Source organism: Cynoglossus semilaevis, chromosome 8, assembly GCF_000523025.1.
Source record: "Cynoglossus semilaevis isolate Cse_v1.0 chromosome 8, Cse_v1.0, whole genome shotgun sequence".
NCBI lineage: Eukaryota > Metazoa > Chordata > Actinopteri > Pleuronectiformes > Cynoglossidae > Cynoglossus > Cynoglossus semilaevis.
Window position 1 is genome coordinate 1,867,912 of NC_024314.1, and position 25,860 is coordinate 1,893,771.

Genomic DNA, 25,860 nt, shown 5'->3' on the forward strand with positions numbered 1-25,860 from the left:
CAGTGACACAGGCTGATACATTCAACATGTATGTGTCACAACAGTTCTATACTGTACATAAGAACTCAAACCTTAATCACAATAAACAACAATCTGTTCCGGTCTATGAATTTGTTTTGAGTTTCAACTCCTCTCCTCCTTCACGTCAGGACAGGATGAGCAGCACAACCACGCTGAGGGTGACGCAATGAATAATATTAGTAAAAAAAAATCTCTCTCTCTCTCTCTCTCTGGGTGTTAAAGAAAGAGTCCGTCTGACTTTAAAAAGAAAGGGGAAAAAATAGGAGAAAAGGGAAGTGTAAGGAGGAGGAGAAAAGGTAGAGCTGGGGTGAGAGGGAGTGATAGAATAACAGAGGAGGAGAAAGCAAACAGGAAGAGAGAAAGAGAGAGAGATGGAAAAAAAAAGCTCGCTGTCAGCCTTTGGAAACAGTGATTCATGGGGACAATTTGTCCTAATTACAGCAGAACAACGCTTTTGTCGCTATTAATCACGCATGTGTGTGTATTTGTATTTGTCGGGAAGTAGACGTGGAGGGACGAGGGGGGGCTGGGGCTTTGTGTGTGTGTGTGTGTGTGTGTGTGTAAAGGGGAGATCAGTGGCTGCGCATATTGAAATAGATGGCCAGTAAGATGGTGAGAAGAATGATGGCTCCGAGGATGAAGATCAGGACCCGATTCTGAATGACCCTGCGGAGAGAGAAGACAGAGAGTGGACACAGGCGTTACTCACTGATGTCATTGTGTCTGCAGTTAAAAAAAAAGAAAAAAAAAGAAAAAGTTAAACAGTCACATGTTTATGTGCAAACCAAATGACCAGCCATCAACTGGAGGTTTATCATGCTTAATGGCAACCATGAGGTCTGAATACCAGGTATTTACTAGCACACAATCATCGGCATGGGGGAGGTAAAACAACACACACACACACATACACATTTCTAAAAAAAAACCCACACACACACACCCAATAGTTTATTTCACACTTGCACATGTTCCTGAAACTGTAGCAGTAAAAGTTCACACTGACGTGCAAAACATTTAGAAACCAGTATGAAACAAACACACAGATACGCACAAACACACACACACACACACACACACGTATGTACCGCAGACAGGCTCTAAATTTTTATTTGCACCATAAAGTGGAAAAAGTGGCTCAGTAGTTTCCTGGAGGTTGTAAAGTCACTGAATTACTGATGGAATTCGCCATAAAACGACTCACTCTTTTGCACATTTAAATTTTCCCACTGTGACCTAAGTAAACTTGACAAGAGGGGGCTTTGAACAAAACACACAAAGCAAAGGGACGAAGGGACCAAGTGAGGGAGCGGGTGCTGCAGACCCTACAATTCTCCTGAGTTTGTATCCTCAAACACACACACACAGACACACACACCAACAGCCGAACCCTCCGCTGCTCCTGACAAATGAGAGAATTATCACATTTGCTGACATGTGGAGGAGAAACGGTGGAGGAGGCCAATGTCCACCTCTCTAAGCAGGAGATGAATAGCCCATGCTGTGGCCATTTATCACCAGAGAGGGGGGGTGGCTGGGTGCTCAGTCACCCTGCTACCCTCTAAAGCCCCGAGTCTGAGCCCGACACGCCAGAAGAGCTCACAACTCGTCCAGGCCAGAAGCACCTGGAGCAGCATGGACTCGCCACTTAGTTTAGAGCCCAGAGCTTCGGAAAAGAGGAGGAGGGAAAAAAAAACACAACACGCAGCTATTGTGTGCTTTTAGGCTCACGTGTTTGTGTGTTTTTATATTTCACAGAAAAACACCATCATTTCAATTCAAATGTACAACTTCAATTGATTACCATATTGATTTGGTAAGTCCTGCGGCGCAAGCTGCTAACGTTAGCATGCTAATGCTAGTATATTGTCTGTTGATGGGAGATATTTAGATAAATGAATGCCAAAATAAAGAAGCAATTTGTGTTTTCCAGGCAAAGACAGTGATGTTTTCTTTTTTTTTTTTTTACATTCTCTGTTGCCAACACCAAAGTGAGGCTAATGTTTGTTAGCTTCATAAGCAGATTTCTGGATAAGGGCATATAGAATACATAGAGTATATCCAATATTTTTGCCTTCTGGAGACAGTGAACAAGACCCAGTTTCACTACTGCCTCCCTTGGAGTGTTTATTTTCTTCCTCTCCTCTCTTCCCAGGTACGTCCATCATTACAAGTTTCCAACTTCAGGATACACCGAGGCATCGCCACGGCTTCAAACTCCCACCTTTGTTTTTTGCTGTGTGGTCAGTGTTCTTTTGCTTCCATGCCTCTTTCTTACACTTCTCCAAAAATAGAAAACATCTCCGTGGCTGAAGAGTTCTAGTTTTGTCTTATCTGACCAACCGCCACGATCCAAGTACATGCCATCGTGTTGTACTTCAGCAGTACTTTTTTCCCGGCCACTAGCGCCACATTCCATACATGTGCAGTTATTTTTAGGGTCTGAGATTTCTATATTTCTTGCATTGAAGCAGGTTTTTTTGTTATTGTTGTGGTAATTTTTTTTACAGCTCAAAACTTTTTCACCTTTCTTTGTCCTTTTTGGGATTTTCACACTACTTCTACTTTATTTGTGTGCATTTTTAAATTAAAATTCTTTCTTCAGTTCTGCAGAAAACGTTTTTCAAAGTAAAATAATGTAAAGTTTCAGAAAACAAAACAAGTATGTTCAGTGTTGTTAAAACACTTTGCTGTGATATTGGGAATACTAGTAGACAGGGATGATCCTGGTATTTGAGGCTCAGCTGATTGGCTGAAGCCAGCTGGGGAGGACATCCCACTGCAACACTCATCAGAGCCTGCTTAGCAAGGCCACATCTCCCCCATTAATTGACATTCATTATTTAGAATGATTATTTATCCCAGTCAAATACCCGGAGGAGGCACTTGTGTGTGTGCGAGTACGTGTGTTTGTGTGTGTGTGCGCCTGTGTGTGTTGGAGAAGTCAGATTGCTTTGTGTTGTTTGTTAATTTTTCAGCTGGGGAAAAGAAAGGAGGCCCGCGGGTGGAAAGAGGAACAGGAAGTGAGTTTATCCTTTTAGAATAAAGGGGGAGGAGGGGATGAGAAAGAAAGGGAGTGGGGGGCGAGGGGGTTCAATTAACAGTGGAGAATGAATACATTAAAACGAATTGGATTCATTAGAAAGCAACGCCCAACAACTTCTAACAATGAATTGTTTTTATCATAATTGACAGCGGAAACTTAGAAAAAAAAAAGTTTAAATCTGTAAAATTCCTCCCATTGTAACACATGTCCTGTAGGGTGGTTTAAACTGGAAACACGATACAACCTTTGCGTTGGCCAGTTCGAAGCTTCAGCTGCCAAAGCAAGTGAATTCTTCTAAATAAATTCAGCTTAAATTCAATCTGGCCACGGCTCAAACTTTAAGTACTGAACGCCTTTCACTTCACCAGCTGTGGGATTGAATTTACTGTGTGAAACAAAGTGCCCGAGTGTGAGCCAATAACCACAAGTGAGCACGTCCTTTTTGTTATGCTTGCAATAAGTGAAGATTCTGTGAAGGTCGTGAACCACCTTTGACCAGAGGACCTGTGACTCATAAACTCGGTCAAACACGGGCGGACATGCACGCAGGCACACACACGGCACAGCGCGTCACACGGGTTAAGAAGCAGAAAATGATGATTAATAATTAACCCCATTAACCTTTATCCTCCACAGAGGTGTGGAGGCTGCACAGTCACAGGTGTTACATCACAGGCTGCCAGCAGGAGGATCGCATCAAATTTACAGTAACAGAAACAGCTTTACTGTGCACCTGATGACAGCGATAATCGCTGCTTGTTCCTATATGTGTCACTGCGACGGACACGTATAGCCCCACCCCTCTCACCATGATCTTAAAAGAGATTTGATGAAAGTAACAACAGTAAAGTCTGTAAAAATTGGAGATGGATGATCTAAAAATAACCCTGCTGTTTTATCTGTATCCTGCATCACTAAATTAGTTCCTACAGGAAAAACTTTTCTGTCTTAGATCTCCGATTAGGACCAAAACTAAAGCAGCAAAAACAAAATGTAGTCCCCTGCAATATCTTATAAAAAAAAATCCTCCAAATTTGGAGGAAAGAGACAAAGAGAGGAAATAACATGTTTTCTCTCTCCCGTACGGTTGATCCCGTCCTGACACATGGCCAGACAGAACAGGACTTATCAAACCGAATCCATCCTCCAGCTTTGACACTTGACATAGAGGTGCGTCTGTCAGTCTAGGTGTGTGGGTGTGTGGGTGTGTGTTAGACACGGCACATGTATGAGGACGAAGACATACACGCTGACCCTCGAACGCCGACGCACTCTTATACACACCGAGTGCCTCTACCCTCGTTTCTCACCTAAAGTAACGGTGAAAACATGAACTGTGCAACGTGAAAAATGAGGAAAGACCAACAATAACTCAAACTCCAGACGCCAGCCAATCACAGTCGATTAGACTAGCCTTTCTATTGGTTGCTGGTGTTCGTTGCGAGTAGCCAGTCAGCTACTTGCAGGGCTACGGATCGACGGAGATATACTGTACGCCATAATGTTGGAGGGAGGGAGAGAGGGAGGAAGAGAGGGAGGGGGAAGGCAAGAGGGAGGAAATCATGAGAGGAGGACAAAGCAAAAATAAAACATGCAGGAGGAACGGAAATGGACAATAAAGCAGCTTAGAGAGAAAAACACGGGGAGAGAAAAGAGTGCAGAGACAGAAATAGAGAGGGAGAGAAAACAGAGGGAGAGGGAGAGAAAAGGAGAGAAGTCCGTTTATCCGTGGAGGCAGAGCTAGAGGAGAGGTTCCTTGGAGACAGATGAAAATAATGAGGACTTTTCTGTCAGGAAAGATTTACAAAATCGTACCAGTGTTATTAAAATTTAAAATCTCCCATTTTTTTCCCTCCCTCTTTTCCTCCCCTCCCACCCGCTTCCTCCCTCCCTCCCTCTCTTCCTTTCCCTGTTTCCCTCCTCTTCCAGCAGCACAGCCTTATTACCAGCTCTAATGAGCACTAGGATACACCTCAGCTGCATGTGTGTATGACTGTGTGTGCGTGTGTGACACTGTGTGTGTGGAGGTGTTTGTTGGGGTCCAGGTCCCTTGTGCCAGCTCTGTCAGTGCCCCTGATTCCCCTGTCCTTTCACACACACGTGTGTGTGTGTGTGCCATCAAAACACATGGGCTGTGCAGACACACACACACATAGACACACACGCACTAGTGTGATGGCTTCCAGAATCTGCTGGACATGCAGAAACAGGCATATATCCTCTCTCTCCTACACACACACCTTACAAAGACAGAACACCTCCTACCCCACAACAAAAACAGCCTCAATCAGATAGACACCGGCAGAAAGGCCCAAACCAACCCGCCCACCCCACCCACACACACACAAACACACCTACAGACACACACACACACACACACAAACTCTACCCGATAACGACCAACTTAGCAGCACAGTTGCATCTCTCAGGCCCTTCTCTACTCCTCTTCTTTTCACTAGTAGACCAATAAAATAAAAATCAATGGCTGTCTGAGCCATTCTCACTCTCCTCCCTGCAAACCTTGGGAATATACAGAGAGAGAGAGAGAGAGAGAGAGGACAGGGTTAGGGAGGGAAAGGATCAATGTGTTCACAAATGGTTTGAGTGATAGACAAGAAGGTGGGAGACTGGTGGGCCAAGGGCCTAACTATAGTCCACGTGAGGGTTTGATGGCAAATAATAGAAATAAGCACACACAGGTCCAGGCTGACAAATGACTAAAAAGGGCGGGGGCCAATCTGCGATCAATCCAGTTTTAGTGAAGAAAGGTGAGAAACGTGCGACGCTTCAGTCAAGTGAATGAAAGAAGGAAGAGTGAAGCAGAACAATTGAGAACAATCAGATGGAGCTCATGTTGCTCTGCACAGATAATGAATTGACCTGTTTGTTGGAGAGATCTGATCCTGCCACGTTATGTTCTGCCTATTGCCCCCAAGGGTGAGCTCAGGATAAATGATGACTTTAAAAACAAACACACACACACACACACATGCACAGGTCGAAGCAGCAGCTCAAGTTAGGATACTGCAAGTAACTGCGTGTCCTCCCAAGATTAACCACAATTATGAGGTTATCACAGCAGAGAAAAGACAAACTAGTCAGCACAAAGATTACTGTTACATCCATGTAAATATACATACAATAGAAAATAGATTTATTTATTTATATTTATTCAAGCATATATCTACTAAAGAATATTACAAATATTAATGTATAAATACATATATGTAAATGTATAGATATATGTATATAAATATACAGAATTAAAAATATGTATATTAATACTCTGCATCAGTAATGTCTGTAACACAACCATTTTTAAATACACGTGTCAAATAAATTAGGTGTATGAAAAAATGTTACATTGTGTCTATTCTGTTAGAATTGAAAATATAGAATCTTTATTTAGTCCATAGAAAATGCAAATATATACATTAATTTAGGTCATTTACAATTTCACTATGAAGGTAATAAAGTGTGCAGTATTGATCCTGTGCTCTCTAAAGCTTTTTGTTCAGATTATTGATCCTTAAAAGTGTCGGACATTTTTTTTTGATCCGTGCTGTATTGACAAATATCACTTTCGTCATTGAGAAAACTGATAAAAGAGAGACAGGGTTTTCATTTGAAGGATGTCCTATTCTCTCTCTCTTTCTTACTCCCACTTTACTCTCTTCACCAACTTGATGCAGGAAAAGAGCACCGAGGTGCTACACGTTCATCCATTTTTTATTGGAGGGCTAAAAACCTTGGCCAGCAGCAGCCGAGACTGGGACGCAGTCAGTTCTTTCCTGGAAAAGTAGTGTAAGAGGAAGGAAAGGCAGTGCACAGGAAGACGGCGAGATAGAGAGGTAGAATCAGAGAGAGGGAGGAGGGAATTTAGCCTGGGTGGAGAGGTGTCTATGCAAGAGTGTGTGAGCCGTAAGTAAAATGAGAGAGAGAGAGGGAGAGAGCAAGGGAGAAGGAAAGGCAGAGAGAAACGGAAAATAGGCAGAGTGGGTGAAGGAGAAACGGAGGATACACTGAAACTGTGACTGGAATTTTCAAGAACTTTTTTTTTTTTGCCAGCAGCAATTCTAGGTAGCTGCTGCAGCTTCTCCTCATCCCATTGTAATGTACAGGTGGCTTTCTGAGCGTGCACACACACACACACACATACGCACGTCATATCATTCCCCAGCCTGAACCCTTGCCTCCTCTCGGTGCCATTTCTCCAGTGTGTCCACTTTTGTCCTCTTATTCATACATTCTGTTCTTACGTTGCTTCTATTCCACTCACCTTTTCTTCCCTTTTCCCCTCAACTCCTGTTCCTCCCTCTCTCATTCCCGCCGCAGGGGTGTGCGGATATAAAATATATTTTTCCCCCCTGCGTTTGCCCTATGTGCTTGTCACCTCACTAGTTTATATGGTCGACCGCAGCATGTCAAAGCTCATGTTATAAAAGCAAAAGGTGTCCCGTGTCCACACATCAGGGTCTTGTCTGCATGTCTAATGTTTTTGTCCTGGATGAGAGCACAGTTAACAATATTAACACTTGGATATTTAAAGGGGACAGGAACCATGTTTACATTTTAGCTGCTGTATTTTTTTAGCTGCTCAGCTTATGACCACTGACAGCGAGAACAGGTGTGAATGTTGGGATGTCTCACATTCATCTCTGCTGAGAAAATGTCAAATGTAAACTGTGTATTTAGCTTTGTTGGAATAAAAACAAATGGGTCCAGTAAATTATTAAATAATAGTATTTATACTACTAATAATAATTAAGATGAATTCAATCGTAGCTTTGTTCACAAAAGACTATGTTTGTGTTAGATAACAGGCAAAATCCTGATCCCTTATGACCACTGTCAGGTTTCCCTGGAATGAAGAGGAGATAGTGATCTATTCACCTGAGTGGCTGAACCAGTGTTTCACTGCTAATAGCAAACATATGACTGACAGCGTCTTCATTCAACAACAACGACAGAACTCAGGGATTACAGGGTTACACAGATGCAATATTCCTGACGTGGTGTGCAACATAGCTGAGATTCCTAACAATTCCTGCTTTCTGCTTAGACGTTCCCAAAACACAAAATCCCCCTTGTTACACATTCAGCTTGGGCCAGGGGCCAGCTGCAGATCCGATTACTGGCCCTGGTGAAAAAGGGCGTAACGCTATCCATTAGAGCCACAGGCCTCCAGGACTATTACGGCTATAAATTTTTATTGTTTGTTCAGTATTGAAATCTCATTTTGAGAATATAAATCATTTGTATGCAATAGTGATGACTATCAAGAGAGAAAGAGAAGACAGAAAGAAGGGAAACAAAAGGAGAATGGAGTGAAATACTAAGGGGTAGGAAAAAAACAAACTGAAGTAAAAAGTATTATCTTATGCATGATTAATTTCTGATACAACGCAGTGAAAAAGACAGACAGAGAGAGAAGACATTACAACAGAATGAGATGGTGGTTGTGAAAAACAATCCCTGCATAATTTGAAGATATTTAAAGGTACGTGTCTATAAAAAGTTGCTTCCTGACTTGTTCCAGTGTTGCAGATATGCAAACGATTGGATTTATTGGATACAAAAATCCTTGGATAAAATGTTTTATCTTCCCAGAGCCTCAGATAAATAAACATTACAATGACTATGAAAAGGGTACATGGACTGTGTGATTTTTTGACTCTTGTATTAAAGTACAGGTGGAACTCACATGCTGTACATGCTCACATGCCAAACGGAAACATAACCACCTCCCGTGTGACCATGTATTTGTCCAGTCGCTGGTTAACTAGCTGTGAATCTTTGTACCAAGACCAAACATGAACATTCCACAAGGGGTAAAATAAGGAATTAAAGGCACTATATGTCCCACCATAAACAAAGCACTTGACACTTATTTCCTCAAGTAGTTACCTTGGGTCAAAGGTCATGTTTACTTGTCATTGTGGATAGAATGCAGACTAACCAGGCAAGGATGTCATTTTACAGCTGCAGGTGAGCCATTTGTTGAACTTGACCTTTGAACCCTTTCAGCCCTCTCTTAGACCTGCCTCTGTCTGACACAAATATGATTCAAGGCGTTGCACTTTCATTGGGCATGCGTTTTAGAGTTTGTATATGAGAATGTTTGCACTTGTGTGAACCTTTTCAACAAATGTGTGCCGACGAAAGGGGATACGCTTTATAGCAATCTTGCAGCATTTTGGTAGACCCAGCGAGGATTAGGTGAACCATCAGGTCCACCTTGTTCAGACATGAGTGGACAGGATACTCTATGCTGCAGAGAAGCCGGAGGAAGGAAAGAAAGGAGAGGGCTAAAGAGAGAGAGAGAAAGAGAGAGAGAGAGAGAGAGAGAGAGAGAGAGAGAGAGGGGAGAGAAAATGTAGGGGTATAATGTCATCCCTCAACCCCCATTTGACACTACAAGGAAAGCTTTAGTCAGCCTAAATAATCCATGCTGCCCCATTAAATTTGCAGACTAGCTTCCCTAGTCTTCCCTATGTTGAGACAGTGAGAGAGAGAAAGAGAGATGGAGCCAACAGAGCTGAGAAGGAAAAGTGAGACAATAGTTTAGATGACTTTGTGTGGGTGAGGCTACGACGTAGGTTAGTCAAACATTTCTTTTAAGGTACACTGTGTAGAATTTAGCAACACCTACTGGTAGGATGAATGTGATTCAAGTTTCCTCAGCTTTGACATTTAAATCCAGGAAGAAAAATAAATGGTAATTTACAGTGTAATGTTTGTTTTTTTTAAAGCCAACAATGTCAATGTTAAACATGAGGTACATGTTTTTTTAATTAATCTAATCCTCCATCTTGACTAAATGTAATTTACAAGAGAATATATTAGGGAACTAGAGTGAATTACCCAGTGGTAAGTATTAAACCTAGTGACAGACAAGACTATGTGGTATTTACTATGTGGTTGCTGCCTTGTATGCTTGGATTTGTTCATTTTGTTGAGCACTAATTTCCCACTGGTCTGAAGAGCTGTGGTATTTGATGTTATGAAGCCCCCTGTAACATTACATTTTAAGGTTTAAACAACAGTGGACAGACATTGCTTTGCATTACTGACTGACGGACATAATATTGTGAAACTAAAATCAGAACAAAACACCATTTCTTACATGGAGCCAAAATAAAGTGACTTTAGAATAAAATTACAGATGAATCATCCTGTGTTTTTGAGGAAAACATATATATATATATATATATATATAAATATATATATATGTTGCTGTGCTATATATTTACACAGTTCAGTGCATAATTAGACAATAAGCACTGCTCATGTCTTCTCATATCTATTCTAAAGGATGTCAAGCAAGCCACCGATGTGGCAATGATTTTTGCAGTAACAGTGTTATTGACTTGTTGCTGCGGATACATTTGCTTAGTACTTTAGAGAGTCAATCAATAGACTCTGGGCTCTGAACCCTGCTAATCAGGGCCTGCAGCCACGCAGGGTCAGCACTCTGCCAAAACTCAAGAAAGAGGAAAAGAGCTGAGGTAGATGAAGGTGAAGACGCAAATGAAAGTTAAGAAAAAAGCAAAGAAAAAAAGACGCAGGGCCAAAGACAGGAGCTGAGGATGACATCCTGAGTTAATCATATTAGAATGCTGCTCCGATATATTTTCTTGCTTCCACGGAGAGATGTAAACTCATATGGCATTCTCTCTCTTTTGCTCGGCAGCTGTGTGGGCGTGAGGCATCATGAGAGATGCAGATCATCGCTTCACCTCAGCTTTTGTGCGAACCCAGGTTCAAAAGTCAAGGGGCATTGAAGCTGCTCTGGGACTTTTTGAAAATGCAACAGCCAATCCATATTTGCACAATGCAGTTGTGAAGTCTCTGGAGGATCTGCAGTACTTGACTTATAGATATATGTGTGTATACATTTAATGGGGGAGGTAATCTGGAGCATGATAACATAATTAACCAGAGGGGAATTTGAAGGTAAATGTATTTAGCACACAGCGACAATTCTGTATAAATATACCCTGTTTACTTTAGGTAAAACATAAAGGTTTTCCACTATACGACTGTCTGTAGTCATGAATATGATTTTTATAGTTAATCTAGTCCACCTGGTTATAGAAGTCGTGGTGCTGTACCAAGTCTTTTGAATTGTGTCCTGCATCCATATGCTTCACACATCACAGAACCTCCATGGAATACGTTGGGAAATTCATGGGGGAGCTGACCATCAAATTTTAATGATCTAGGTGAGCGAAGCGGATTCTCTCACTGCTTTCTTACCCTTGGTATCTATGGTCACTGCAGCTCTCAGAGACTTCCCCGGAAGAAAAGAACCAAAGAGTGAAGGAGAGGACAGGCAGAGAAAAAAGGGCAAAGAAGGGTAAGGAACAGGCAAGGAAGGCTAGAAAGTTGCATGGGTATTCAATATTTTCCTTTGAGGGGCCGCTGTCTGCTCGGCATCAGCACAGACAGGGTCTTGATGCACAAGTCTCCAGGCCTAAAGACAAACTTGTAAACAGTTTGTGTCGTTATGTTTTCTTTCTCAGGGTTCTTTCCACCGTCAGCAAGCAAAGTAGAACTCCTGTGTCCAGTGACAAAGAGGGAAAAACAAGGCGATATTACCGACCAGTGAGTTTTCAGTTTGCTGTTTTCAGTTTGCTGCTTCAAATATTCACAAAAAACTAACTAGAGGACTGCACTGATCAATGGTAGCACGAGTCAACAAAGTTTGAAAACTTTCCTACAAAATAAATCATTCAGATGATAAAAATCAGAGTGGAGGATGAATAATAGTGTAGTGAGGGAAGACAGAGGAGAGACGAATGCTAATATTTTCACGCAAGACCGTTATCAAAAAGATGACACACACACACACCCAGACGCTGTGATGGAAACATTCTCATCAATGGAGCCCTGTTCTCTGTCTTTGCCACAACCCTCACAAAACCTCCCTGAAATACCAACACCCACCATCGCAGCATCAATGGAAGTGCAGGGTCAGCAGTGTCCCCTCCAGCCTCGCTGACCAACCTTCCAATGTTCACATTCTTTCTGCAGTGTCGGGCCTACAGCCAATGGATTCTCCGAGCTTTGCCCTCTCTCTCCACCTATGTTGGGGGCTTTATGGAGCGGTGCTGTTTTGATACATTAAAACTGCTGCCCCATGATCAAACAAGCAAATACCTCCTGGGTCAGCAAAGGGCTACCCCACGTCAGCTAACAATGCAGCATTTAAACATCAGTCGTATGCAAAGTGTCTGGTACACAGGGGAGGAGACGGGCAGCAGGAGCTGAGACTCATGGCCTGGACTGGAGAGATAATGAGCCGAGAGCATACAGGAGAACATCAGCAGCTATTTACGCTAATGTGTCAGCTCCTACGGAGTTCTGTGATGAACATGTGAGATATAAAGCTCCGTCGGCATCATAACATAGTATTGGATAGGCTAATGGTAGAGCTCGTATTTTCCTTGATCAAAAACTGATTCCGAGTTAATGTACGCGTTCTACAATCATTAAGAAAAAATTCTTGTTAATGTCCTATCAAGAATGATCAAATTAGGTTGATATTAGGATGATAATTTATTTTCACTTGGAATTAAAATACATATATATATATATAAAGACCACTAATGTACACAGTACTTGCCTTAGTGCTAATCTGGGTTCTACGCACCAAAGACAGAGTCGTATTTACTCATGAACTCTGACTTCACACTCAGTCACGTCTGCTGATGTAAACCATCTCCACGTGTTCTCACTACTATATTCCATTAGTGCATTTTGGTCACTCGTCAATTAAATAAGTGGAGAGGGCGTTTGTATATTTATTAATGTTAAGAGACGGCAACCTCTTTAATAATGAAGCTGAGGGGTGAAGAGGTGAAAATGAGTTGTTGTGTTTCTGGCTTATCCCTCTCTCTCGCTGCCTACTGCTTGGTTAACCGACTGACCTGCTGTCAATGGATCCTTTGTGAGTGCACTTTGGCGGAAAGCCAATCAGATCCTCCAGCTTGTCTGTCTCACAGAGGAAAATGGCGCCCCTGGTATGCCATCAGTGGCAAAATGTGCAGACAGTCTGACTGCCTAAGCCGGCTTGACGTGCTGTGGCCCTTCCAAAGCTATGCTGGAGAAATTACCTGCCTGGCCCACATCCAGCAGGGTTCGTTCCACGGGGGTCTGTGGTTACTCAACTGTTTATACACTTATGTCTTTTGGATGTCGACACTCTCAAAAAGAGCAAGATTTTAGAACCACATTTTCTGAGAACAAGTCTCTATGTTCATCTAAGCATTGTGTAAAAAACTCAATAGTTGTTTAAATCAAAAGGACGACATTATGAAAATGATTACTGATGAGGATTTTAGCCCTATAAAACCATTTGTATCATATTGGATAACAAGACTGTGAGACCAAAACTCTCTCAAGTGTTCTGTGTTTTCAAAATGTTATAATTGTGTTGCTGATTATTAATTCATTTTGCATGCAAAAAAGTTGGCTTGTAAATTCAAGCCTTTACTTTACCCTAGGTAAGTGCTTTTGTAAATTCAAGAATAGCCTTTACTTTACCCTAGGTAAGTGCTCCAACCCAAAAAGTATAAATAGTCATGTAAAGTAGCACAGGTGAAGTTAATTAAACTAGTAAAATGTCTCTTTATTACTCATTAACTTGTGCCTACTTCCTCTTAGTCACTTAAACTTGCTTATACTCTATAGATTAATTACCTAATAATTACCACATATTCATTATCAACTGTTTTTATTCTTGACTTGGTTGTTTTTTTTCTTTTCTTTCTAAATTAGAGTAACACTACACAACCTGAAAGCTTTACAAACCCTGCACAAATAGATCCCGAGTTCTGACAAAGCTCTGGTTCAACACGAAAGGGAAATCACCGTTTTCCGTCCCTGTTTATTTCCTCTATGTAAAACCTGCCACAGTAAAATACAACTGCTCAACAAAGTGTCACTTGTGACACATCATCTGAGGAAGTGAGTTTTCAGGCACCTGCTTCAGAAAAAAAAACTTCTGACAGCGGGAGATGATGAAACCAACGACATCTAAAATTACCCCTGTGCTCCCTGGAACCTGTTAAACCCGCTGCAGCCTGGAGCATGCCCCTCACCCTCCCTCGAGAAGAGAGGAGGGAGTAAGAAAAGGGAAAGGGTGAAAGAAACATGAGCAAAATAAATTAATTATTAAATAAATAAAAAAGACTTCTAAACTCGTTTCAAACTATTTTCCCCAGCTCTGTTACGTTCCATACAATGACTTATGAAATGACCCGACCAGCGTCTTTACTAATAGTAAGCCACCAGTGACAGTGCTCATGTGTATGTGTGCATCTGTCTGTCTGCGGGCTCGTCAGGAGGTGTGGGGGAGGGGGGACCTCGTCACTTCACACTGCAAGGTGAGAGAAGGGTGCATTAAAGACTGACGTTAAACTCGTAATATAGCTTACACTTCTGTGCATTCAGTAAAAAAAAAAAACCAAAACAACACAATTTGAACCAGTCAGTAACATCAGCCTTAGCATGAATCCATGATGGTAGTACTGTATGGAAAACTCCAATGTAAAGTAATACTGAAGTACTTGAAGGTGACACACATTCAGTAGCATTTTCCACCTTTGGCCTTCAGTGACAGATGATGAAAACTATGAACCTGGTATGACTTCTAAAACACCCTGGTTTCCTGTTTAAAATCTAGATTTCACTTCATATTTTCTATCAGGTATTGGGACCTCCAGAAATGTAACCCTTTAAGCAATGCGGCATTATCAAAGTCTTAGGTTCTCAAGAGGGGGTCCAAACCTCAAACGGCCCATGTCAACAGCAATAACAGTCATCTCCATCTCCTCCTTCATTTGGGTTAAGTGCATCAGTTCAAACATCCAACAGCAACAGGAGCAGTTTGATTGGGGAGGGCTTATGGGAGTAAAGGAGGAATAAGAGACAGGTGAAGCCGGAATTAGAGATAGACAGACGGCGAGGAGGAAAAAGTTATTTGAACGGTCGAAACAGTCTCACCAGTGATCGCACGTGAGCTGGGCTGCTATTTAAAAACGAAGGACATTTCTCTAAAAAAGTAAATAGGTCAGCCGATAGATCCACAGGGCAGTTTCTTCTTAAGTATTCAAATGGCTGTGCCACTCAGGATCTGCAGCGGATTTCACGGGTCATTCTATTCTGGTCTGCTGGCCACAGTGGTGTGTAAAATGAGAGGGAAAGCTATGTTTTGGGAAATCTAATTTGAGGCTTGTGTTTGTTTTCCTGGCCTTATTTTGCAACCAGGACACTGGCTCTGAAGCAGCTCCACTCTCTCTTTCCTCCTAGTTTCACAACAACAATGTCCTAGAGCAGCATCCAACACAAACCTTTATATTCTGAATAAAAAAAAAGATACACAGGCCTTTCCAGCTCTTCTGCTAACGCAGGTCTCTCTTCGTTTTTACCAGGGAATAAAGAAGACAATTAATTGGGGGGTTATCCACCGTGTCACAGGAACATATGCACAAGTGCGTACATATAGATGCGTTTTAAAAAATACAAATATTAGCAGCCATCTTTTGGCAGTTAATTGCATCGTGCTCCCAGTGGGAGGAAAAAGGGGTCTGCGGTCGATAATTAATCCTCGTTTGGAAGAGTAACTGACATTCATTAGCAGGGAATCGAGCCAAGTGCCATTATTTACATGGCAATAATCTGGAGCGCGCTGGTGGTGCTCTTTTAATGTTACAGAAATAACTCTGGGACAGGGGACGAGTACAGTTGCTTTTCTCGCTTTTTTCTGTGTCTTCACACCCAGGAACAATTAGGCCCGGGCGAACAGATGGGGACGCCTCTGTGTGAGAACGCTCCTCTGAACGACTCTTCATCTCCTTCTTATCTCGCTCCCTTCTTGCATACACTCAGCCGTGAGCAAAAAAATCTGGGCCTGAACACACACACACACACAAAGTGCAATTTAGAATCCTCCACGTGCACTACACACATGTTTGAGCACAGGAGACGGAACACAAAGAACAGAAAACACTGAGCTAACTTTAACATCAACTGTCAGAAGACAAGCCTCTTACAAGAGGCTGCAGCAGAACGTGGGGGTCCAGTGAAGGCACGAAACACGAAAGTTTAACCCCACAATGTCATCTCTTTTCTCCCAGAATATCTGTGTCATTTTGCCGTATTGACGCTGAGTTAAGCAGGTGTTGAAAAGTCACAACTGAGAACACAACCTGGTCTTTGGTAAGCTCATGCTGGTTGTACTGTACACACAATGGACGGAGTAGTTAGTGTGAATGTGTGCGTTGACACTGCTGGGCCTGGAATAATGACCATAATGTTACATAATGGACCATTTGTTGCTCAACCATGAGATTCCCCTCAATGGTACAAGTCAAAGCACAATGTACAGTGTACAGTTGAATGAAAGGCTGAGAATGTACAGACAAAAGAGGGACGCCGTGTGCAAGTATCTGCAGTACAACTGCACAAGGGGAATTACGAAGAAGAGGGAGAGAGAGAGAGAGAGAGAGAGTACTGTATTGTACTCAGGTATATTTAAATAAATATAATTCACTTTGGTTTACACCTTTTTTTAAAAGTGGCATTTCCCTTTAAATTACTCGTTAGCTCTGGTACGAACAGAGGTTAAAGTGAAGCACACACACTGGTTTTATAAGATGGAATGTGGTCATTATCAAACCAATTTCCGTTTCGTAAATGTAAATGGAGGATGAACGATGTGTTGATGGGACATTTTTAGTTTTAGTGCAAAAAAAAAATTAGAGTTTATCATTAAAGCGCATAAAAGAATGAATAAGGAAGTGTACCACTCTCATTAAATTAATTAGCATTGGACTTGTCTTTGTAGTGCTTCATGAGCAGCGAGTGAAGATTAAAAAATAAAACATATTGATGATGCAAATAACTGAGAAGAAGCTGCTCTGCTTTTTTTGAGCAGCTGGATCTCAAGAAGATGATAAGAATTAAAAAAACACATTGTTTCCGTGGTAGCAACAGTTATACATTGAAGCTTAATTATCAACTAAATATGGGCAGTTTAATAATACCGTAGAATTTAAAAAGTTATTGTTGACATATTTAATGAAATATAGTCCCTATTGATTGACTGACATTATTTCACACCACGGTGGTCTTACTGGCCTAGATACTGTTGGGTTTCTAGCTCTGGCCTGACATCAGGCAGCAGGTCACAGCCATGAAAACGAACACACCTGCTACTGTGTGACCTGTTACCTATCTTTGTCTCGCTAAGTACAATGATTAAGGTATCAGTCCTAGGGGGATTGGCTGGCAAAAAACACAAGAGTTGGAATTGAACTTCTGCATGACCGCCTCGGAGTATCAGGGTGTCCTTACTCTCCATGGATATGGGGGATATTCCCAGCTGCCTCTGGTCACACTAGGTGACAGGGAGTGTTACTTCACAAAGTTTAACCCTTCTTCTTTACCTGAGAGATTAAGTGACATTATCTTGTGTGTGCTGACACCAAGGAAAAACCCTGATCCCTGTGGGGTTGCTTTTTTTTTTTTTTTCATATTCTATTACATCTGACAAACAATGGAGGCTGTTACAAAGACAAAGACGAAATAACTATTATTATTCTACTCTGCTGCTAAATCTAAAATCTTTCTGAAATGGTTATAAGAATGTTTAAACAAGAGAAATTTGTACAGTTGTTGTCAATTGGAAAACAAACCCATGTACATTTAGGTTTGTGACCAACCTGAATTTGAACCTTGCCATTCTTATTCCCTTCATTCTGATTATTGCCCTGCTGTTATTTATATGGAGGGTGGCAGCCTGTCATGACCTTCCCGGGCAAAAAGGAAAACTTCTGCAAGAAATTCGATAGAAACCAGGGAGAAAGCCTCTGTTATTCGTTCGTCCAGCTCACCGCACTTCTGCGACCCCTTTTCCTTCAGCCACCCCCCCCCCCACCAACCCCTTATCGATCTGCTTATCTGCTGAGATCAAAGGCTTGCACTGCCGTTGTACATTTAGCCTTGGCTGGTTCCTCCCACATCATGTCTAAATATTAATGATAATAAAGTCTCACACCCATCCCTGTGTCAGGCAATTACAGCCAACATTGATCCTGAGCTTTCTGCTCCAATTAGAACTCAGCCCTCATAATGCATCCTGGCACATCAAAGGATAACAGGCATTGATCCGCTCCTGGATCTTAACGTTTACCGTTAGAGGAGCAGGAGGGGGACGTGGTGTAGTGGAGGAGGAAGCAATATTCTGACTTTAGGAGAAGAGGGTAGAAAAGAAATCATTTTATCCAAGCAGTCAGGTAAAGGAAGTGCTGAAACACACAGGGTAAGGCATGGCAGAGCGGGCTCAATGCTAACAGACATTCTGACAGTTTAGAAGACAAGAAGCATCCAGAGGCCTGCTATAAATCCTTCACGGAATTGTACATACGCTCAGCACAAATAAAACAAATGATCTCATCTCTGGAGCTTTTGATTATTCGAAAAGAGAGGCACCTTCAAACATTTACGTTTGTGGAAGACTTTAACTGCAGACACCAGATCACTGAGAACAGACTACAACCTCGTTCATGAGATCAGCTTAGGGACAGCAATTCTACACTAATTAGGACTTCAAGCAATACACCAATAAAAAAAAAACTGACGAGTCATGTTACGTTTTGTTCACGAGTCACGTGAACTAAAAAAAAAAAAGCGTCGTAAACAAGAAGGAAAATATTCGGGATATTTTTGACAAGACTCATACAATACAGGTCTAACTACAAGGCAAAAAAAAAAAGCAGTGTAACATGAGTTAACGTGACACCTCCCACATCTACTGTATTTCTTCAGGCCAACTAGTCTTGACAACTGACCTTTCTGACATCTTAAAAGTTTGAGAAGGGCAAATGTTTTAAAAATAAACATTGAGAAAAGACAACCATTCTACAGCCGCCAAAACTCTGAGGCGGACAAACAAAAGACGGACAGGCTCAAATCTCACCCACTAAGTCAATAGACAGCGACACGCTACCATTAAACCGTGGACATTCCTTGTACAAATGAAGCCAAACAATCTCTCTGTCGACACTATTATCTGACAGCGCTTGTTGTTATGTTGTGTCTCGGCTGGCCTGACGGCTCTGATAGTCCTGGCCTGGGGCACGACCTCACAGCCGCCTTTGTCACAGAGCTGGAACAAGGCCCGTCCACATCTCTGGGCTACAATGTTTATCTTTATGGCACCATAACACACTGCAACCCTGTGCAACTGGAACACAACCTATTGGTTTGTATACATCTGCAATTATTAAGTGGGCGTTTCTGACTTTTTGAACTGAAATATTTTATGGCATAGAGTAGGAAGGATTGTTTCTGAAAAATAACTCAGGTGACTAAATTATATATGACTAATTTTGTGTGTGTGTCACAGAATGGACTCAATGATTATTTGAGGTTACAAAGTAGGAGTACATTCTTAATATTTGTGACTTATTTTTCAAAACAGATATGAGAGAGATCTGCAAAACACACACACCGAAAATAAAATTCACTGCATATTTTACATGAAGTTGTAAAATATGCACTATTTCTGCTGAAAGTATTTCATTATAAATGCACAATATTCAAGTTATCAGCAGTAAATCAAATCCATTTCTGAAGGTGTTAAAGATTGGGCTTGTTTGTACACAATATTCGTCCACAATCCCAGTCTACTGTGCTACAGCTGTGGCATCTCTCACTATTATATGCTTTTCTAACATGGTCCAAAGTCTCAACTTCGCTCTTTACCCAACGATGTAATTAGAGATCGGTGAAATGAAACCAGTGTTTAGGAAAATGGTTTATGTTAGGTCTGTTCTGAAATGCAAAACCACAAGGAAACTTTTAGATGAGGCGGGGGGTTGAAATAGTACCTTTTCAAATAAATCCTAATGTAGAGGTTCAGTCAGAGGTCAAAGGTCTACGGCAATGTTCAATGATAATGCATTAATCCAATGCATATTGGAAAACATTTGTTGCTGGCTACGTTATCCGGCTCCTCACACGAGTGTGATACCCGTTGATGCGTTCAGGTCAGCTGAGGAGAGTGAGGGAATTGGGGGCTCCACAAACAGGCTGGGAAAGTCACACCAGGATGTAAGGCCAACACATCAATGTCCTCACAACTTCCCTTCAACACTAAAGCAATGTTAGCCATGGCGCCATCAGAATACAGGGTTGGGGTTAAAGTTTGTATGACGGCTGACAGGATGTACCCATGTGAACAAGCAAACACTGAGACAATAAACAAAGGTGCTCTAAATACATGAAGCAATAGTTTTGAGACTTGGAATTATAGTTGAGCAACAACTGAAGTTTGTTTAAGACTCGTTCAAGTGGTTACCAGGCTGGGACACAGGTCAGGTAGAATGGGGGTCATGCATTAAAATAAATGTATCACCTCCCTAACCTCACTGATATATTGTAAATGTTTGAATAGATGTGCACAAAGCAAGCAGACTGCAGAGTTACTTTCTTCTTAGTTTATAAATACAACATTTGCCTCAGTCTGATAAGCCTGTTTTCATTTTATTACAGTATCCACATTTTTAAGGCAGGGTTTTTATCAATTTCTACAAAAGCTGTGCTGTGGGAACAAGGTTGTTCAAGTTGAGACGGATTGCAATGGGATGATGTTGACCCTCGAGGTGCAAACTAAGATCGCTGTCGCCACAGAGACGTGAAGATTGTGGTGCGAGTAGGGAACTCTTCATTCCAGCTGGCAGAGGGCCTGGCCTAGCATCAGGGTGCTTAGCCAAGAGCCTTGCTCCTCTGTAAACCTCTCTCTCTTTCTGGCGCTGCTCCCCCCGCCCTCCCACCTCCCTGTCTTCCTCATCCCCAGCTCCTAAATGCCAGTCTGCTTAGCTGGTGAGGGCCAAACAACCCCCAGCCTTAGGGCCAAAGGGGCAACAGAACTCCTTCCAGCTGGGCCAGCACTTCACGGACGAGCACCACTCTCCAAACAAACAGTGCAACGGGCCACAAGCCACGGGCAACATGGAACCTGTCATTACCAGCCGTGCATGGCTGGTTCACTCCCCAAAACCCAGGCCAGGCCCAGGACTTGAATGCACACTGCACTTGACTCCAAAATTTCAGACACAGAATGTAATGATGAGAATTGCATTTACAGATTAAGTTTGATCTTTAGCAGATCATGTTAGTATGGGCCACTTAAAACTTGTTGCCTTTGACTCCCAATTGAATTTTAAAGCCATAATTTAGGACATTTCACAGATGAGCAAGAAGCTTTAAAAGAAAAAAACAGAGAAAACTGCCTCAAGGGATTAACTGGATACCATCTATTTATACAGCATTTAAAATATAGTCCAAAGGCCCTGCGGCTAAAATTAAAAACGATGTGCCTGAGTTTGATCAGGGTTCCACAGTCCTTTGTGGCATAACTCTGCTTTGTCCTTATGATTTTGGCTACAACACATAATCATTTGGGGATTCCATCAAAAAAAAAAAAAACCTTTGACGCGTGTTTAACTGTTGCTTTCAATGGAATGCAGCTTTAAGACAAAAATATTTAAGGAGTGTCCCAGACTAGTACTCCAACCTGTGACATCACATGACCCTGTCTGGGATCAAGTCAGAGACAAGTAATCAGACTATTCTCAATTGTCTACTCACGCAAAGACTTGGCACGTGTCTCTGTACTCAGGTCTATACTATGACAAGAGGCCTTAAAATGGGTGCAGCTATGCACTGTGTTCTCTGCCTGACACATGCAGAAACAAACAGAAACCTGGCATTCTACAAGGAATTGTTGTACTTTTTTTTATGAATAACAAATAACAATATGCACATTTTGAGAAGATAATTGGTATATGTTTTTTTTTTAAATCAAAGTAATTAAAATGCTGGTCAAACCCTAATGTATATTTCGGATATAGCAATATTTTATTTTTAAAGCTTTTTGATTTACAACTAACGTTGCATTAGAGAATACTTTTCCAACATTTTAGATGTTGCGGTGGCAGATTAATTTAACTTTACAATGTCATGTCAAGGTCATCAACTGTTAAAGATACAAAAAATATGTTTTAAAAGTTTTAAACAAATTTAAATAGTTCATTGTTTTAATGAGTATGATGACCATAAAAAAGGGAAAGGGAAATTCAAAATAATTGATTTCTGATAAATTACACTGTTAAACTGATAAGTGATATTCTGTCTGCAGAATGTCACAGCCCATGATCCTTGAGCAATAAATAAAATATTTGTTATGCATATGCAATAAATATTTTTTGTGTACTCTAAGCATAGCAAACATAACGTTGTCTGTTTGCTTTCCAGTCTTGAGACAGAAAAAAAGCACAAAATACGTTTTGTGTGTAAACTATAAAAGCAGTCAGTGTTGGTCATCGTTGCTGGGGCATCTTGACAAGAGCTCCTATAAATCCTAATATTTACAAATGCCTAGGCTTTCAACCTTTGTAGTTTCCTTAAAAAAAAGTTGTCCATTTTCTATGTTTTTTTTTTTAACTGTTTGGACCACTGTGATAAAGGAGATCTTTTATGCTGTCAACTACATGGCAACCAAGTACTGTCATGTGTTGTAGTGCACCATCCTGGGGGTCTGCTGGGATAACATTCACGCTAACAGTAAGAGATTGATGGCCTAAAAGAAAATAATAAATACATAAAAACTGCAAAAATTCACCATTTGTAAATATTTCAAGCACTTGGAGGGGGTGACAAGAACAACAGAAAGACTGCGTGCACTTCAACAACTGTTTTGATGCATACAGTACACAAACAAAGATGACTGTTCTATTCAGGCATTCTACTATTAAAATTATTAAAACTGTAAGTGAAAGTTATAGTATTTTAACCATAAGTCCAACAACAATACATTTTTTTGGCTAATACATGATACTAGGTTAGCATATATGCTAAAAGATTCTCTCACTGTGTATACAGTGCTTTATAAACATACTTTAATTGGCTTGGTCTGTGAGTTTAGACCAAGTTTGTACGGGTACAACATCCGTCCATCTATCCATCCATGAGGATTGGGTAAGGGAGGTGGAGCCAAATAAGCTGTCAAAATGGGCGAGGGACTTTTTTTAACATAAGTCTAAACCCAGTCAAACTTTTCCATACAGACAGGAATCTGTGGGTTTTGACAAATGTTCTCTCGATATATAAAAAATGCATCCTAGTGGTACACATGCCTGTTGATTAGACACAACACATAATAAAGTTACCCTCACTAAGACCTGCAGATCTAACTGTGTCAACAAAGTGTGCTAGTTTAACAAATCATGTATTAGTTTGAAAAAACTCAATATAATTAAATAACTCATCTCCTTAAAACTGGAGAGAGGATAATGTTTCCTCATTATATTTCTGCTGACACGTGTTTATTCATCTCTTCGAAAGACCCCATAAATATCAAATAATGACAACATTCTTTGATCTTTAAGGAAATTTCCTTACAAATACAGCCACCAGGGTTCTTGGCGTCTGGACGCCACTGTGAGTTCCTCGTCCAACAAATGGACTGTACAAATATGTTAAGAAGCAAGTTTTAAATGAGACTTGAGCGGGAGGAAGTAAGTAGAGTATAACAGCCACTTTATTCTAGAATGCAATGCAGCTCTCCAGTGAAACTCTTCTCTTTGCCGAGTTACTTGGTGTCCATTCGGGGCTAATAATGGAAAAGATGACACACAGATACAGTTACAAACCTGCACCTTTTCCTTCCTGACACGAATACTGACACCGGTGGCAATGGCATTCCATAATATTCTATGCAGCTGTTGCATACTATGCCTAGAAGTATGCACGATATGTGTGTGTGCAGTGGGAGTGGAGGGGGTGACAGTCAGAGAGGAGACAATGTGATAGATTCTAATTGCTTCAAAATGTCCTGAAGAAGGCCCCCTATTATCTATTTAAATCGAGTGATAATGGGAGGCTAGGAGGAGAAGGAGGAGATGGAGAAGAGAGAAGGAGCAAAAGGAGGGGGGGGCAACCGAGGCAGAAGGAGAGAGCTATCCTCTGCGCTGCTGTCGCCTCATTATTTTCCGTCTTGACGGACGCCCGCGCTCAACCCCTGGATGAATGGCCCTGTGCTGAATAAGTTATCGCCAGACACACAAAGAAAAGAGTGCGCACCACAAACAACACAGCAGTACTGCAAAGCATGAATCTCTTTTCCTCTCCTTCTTAGTTTTCCCTTCCCCGTCTTCCTCTTTCTCCCTCTAGACGAAAGGCAGGCCCTGCCACAGACTGAGATCTCACCTGTAATTTCCACAGAAGCTCACAGTAGGTGGGGAAGGAGGCAAGAGAGGGAAGATAGAGGCATCTATGTTTGCTTAGAAAAAAAAATATATACCCCTGTTCCTCCATTTTGTTTCATCTGTCTTTTTTGTTTGTGTAGCTCTTCAGTGAATACAGGGACCTCCTTTGGACAGCATCTGAAGATGTTTGAGAAGATGTTTTTTGTTCTTCACAAGACAAGGCCCACAGCATGTTCAAATTAAATGGTTTGTTTTTATCTGGTGTTTATTTTCTTTGCTGCTCTGTTGTTTAGACTGCTGGGGCCTGGCATATCAAATCAAGATCACCACTATAAGCGGGGAAGGGGGGCGGGGGGGTGTATGCATTGGTTTCCTATATCAGCTGAGCCACGGCTGGGAAATAATAACTTAAAAAAAAGGCCATTTCCCAATGGCTGAGGCTACAGTTTGGTCTGATGCTGCCAATGCCTCTCCTTTGCTGTCACTCAAAAGTAGCAGTGGAACTTTTGGACAGGAGAGGCTCTTTCCCCTCTGACGGGGAAATCAGAGTGTGTCGTGGCCCGACAGGCGCTCAACAGTAGATCAAACAGGGCGGGTACCCTTGGAGTGACACCTGGAGCCACTTCAAGGCATGAGCGTGCCACTGATCTCCAGTCATCTTGTCAGAACGACAGTCTGTCAGGCTTAAAGGAGTTTAAAAAAGAAACTCTGTCACTAGGATGGGATGAACTAAGTTGTAAGAGCCATCACCCTAATGTCACGACTGACTGACCCTGGAACCTCTGCGAAAGTGATTGCAAAGAGGCATGTTGTTCAAATATTAAAGGTGAGTACATGGTTGTACAGATGCTTTTTCTGCTGACAAAGCAGGTTCGCGCTTATGGCAAAAAAAACTGTCCTTTTTTATTTAAATGTAAGGATTTTTTTTTTAAGGGAAAGGATTTGTTTAAAATGTTAGGAATATGTATCCGCTGTGTTTAAAATAGAATTTCAAACTGTCCTGACCTGCCAATAAGAAAGCAGCACCTATGGGTAGGCTAACAGAGTGAGGGAGAGATGTAGTGAAACAGGGGGCTTTGGCAGCCAGTTAAGCGAGTCAGTCCTCAACAGACAAATGCATCCCTTATATAAAACAACAACGCGTCTCTGCCCTTGTCAACAATCCCTTTCTCTACAGCTACGGCTCGTGTGTGTGTGCGCCTGTGTGTGTGCCTGTGTGTGTAAGTGTATATTTTCCTTTCTGCAAAAAATGTTCCATCAGCACTCTCTAATGGGCGATGTGGAGGACGAGAGAAGAAGACAGAGATGAAGCAAGAGAGAGAGAGAGAGCAAGAGAAAGAAAAGACAGAGATAGAGAAAGGGAGAGAGAGAGAGAGAGAGAGAGAGAGAGGTGGCAGTAGGGCTTGTTTGGCTCAGGAGCAGTGAGTAATGAGGCTGTGGCGCACCCTGTCATTGTCCCAGCAGCAAACTGGAGCCACAGTCACCCACAAACATTAAAAAGTATCTTTCTACAAA

The 25,860-nt window shown here is 41.7% G+C and overlaps 1 protein-coding gene across 4 annotated transcripts in view; it reads right to left on the reverse strand.

The window, feature by feature from the left end:
* Positions 1 to 6: 6 nt before the first annotated feature.
* vti1a (vesicle transport through interaction with t-SNAREs 1A) overlaps positions 7 to 25,860 on the reverse strand; it is a 98,614-nt gene continuing 72,760 nt past the window's right edge. For 2 of the 4 annotated variants that reach the window (XM_008313865.3, XM_008313864.3), the window contains one exon: positions 7 to 687. In XM_008313865.3, coding sequence (XP_008312087.1) covers positions 594 to 687 — 94 coding nt within the window. In that variant the 3' untranslated portion in view covers positions 7 to 593. The remainder of the gene's footprint in view (positions 688 to 25,860) is intronic. The other 2 variants (XM_008313867.3, XM_008313866.3) reach the window with 1 other exon arrangement.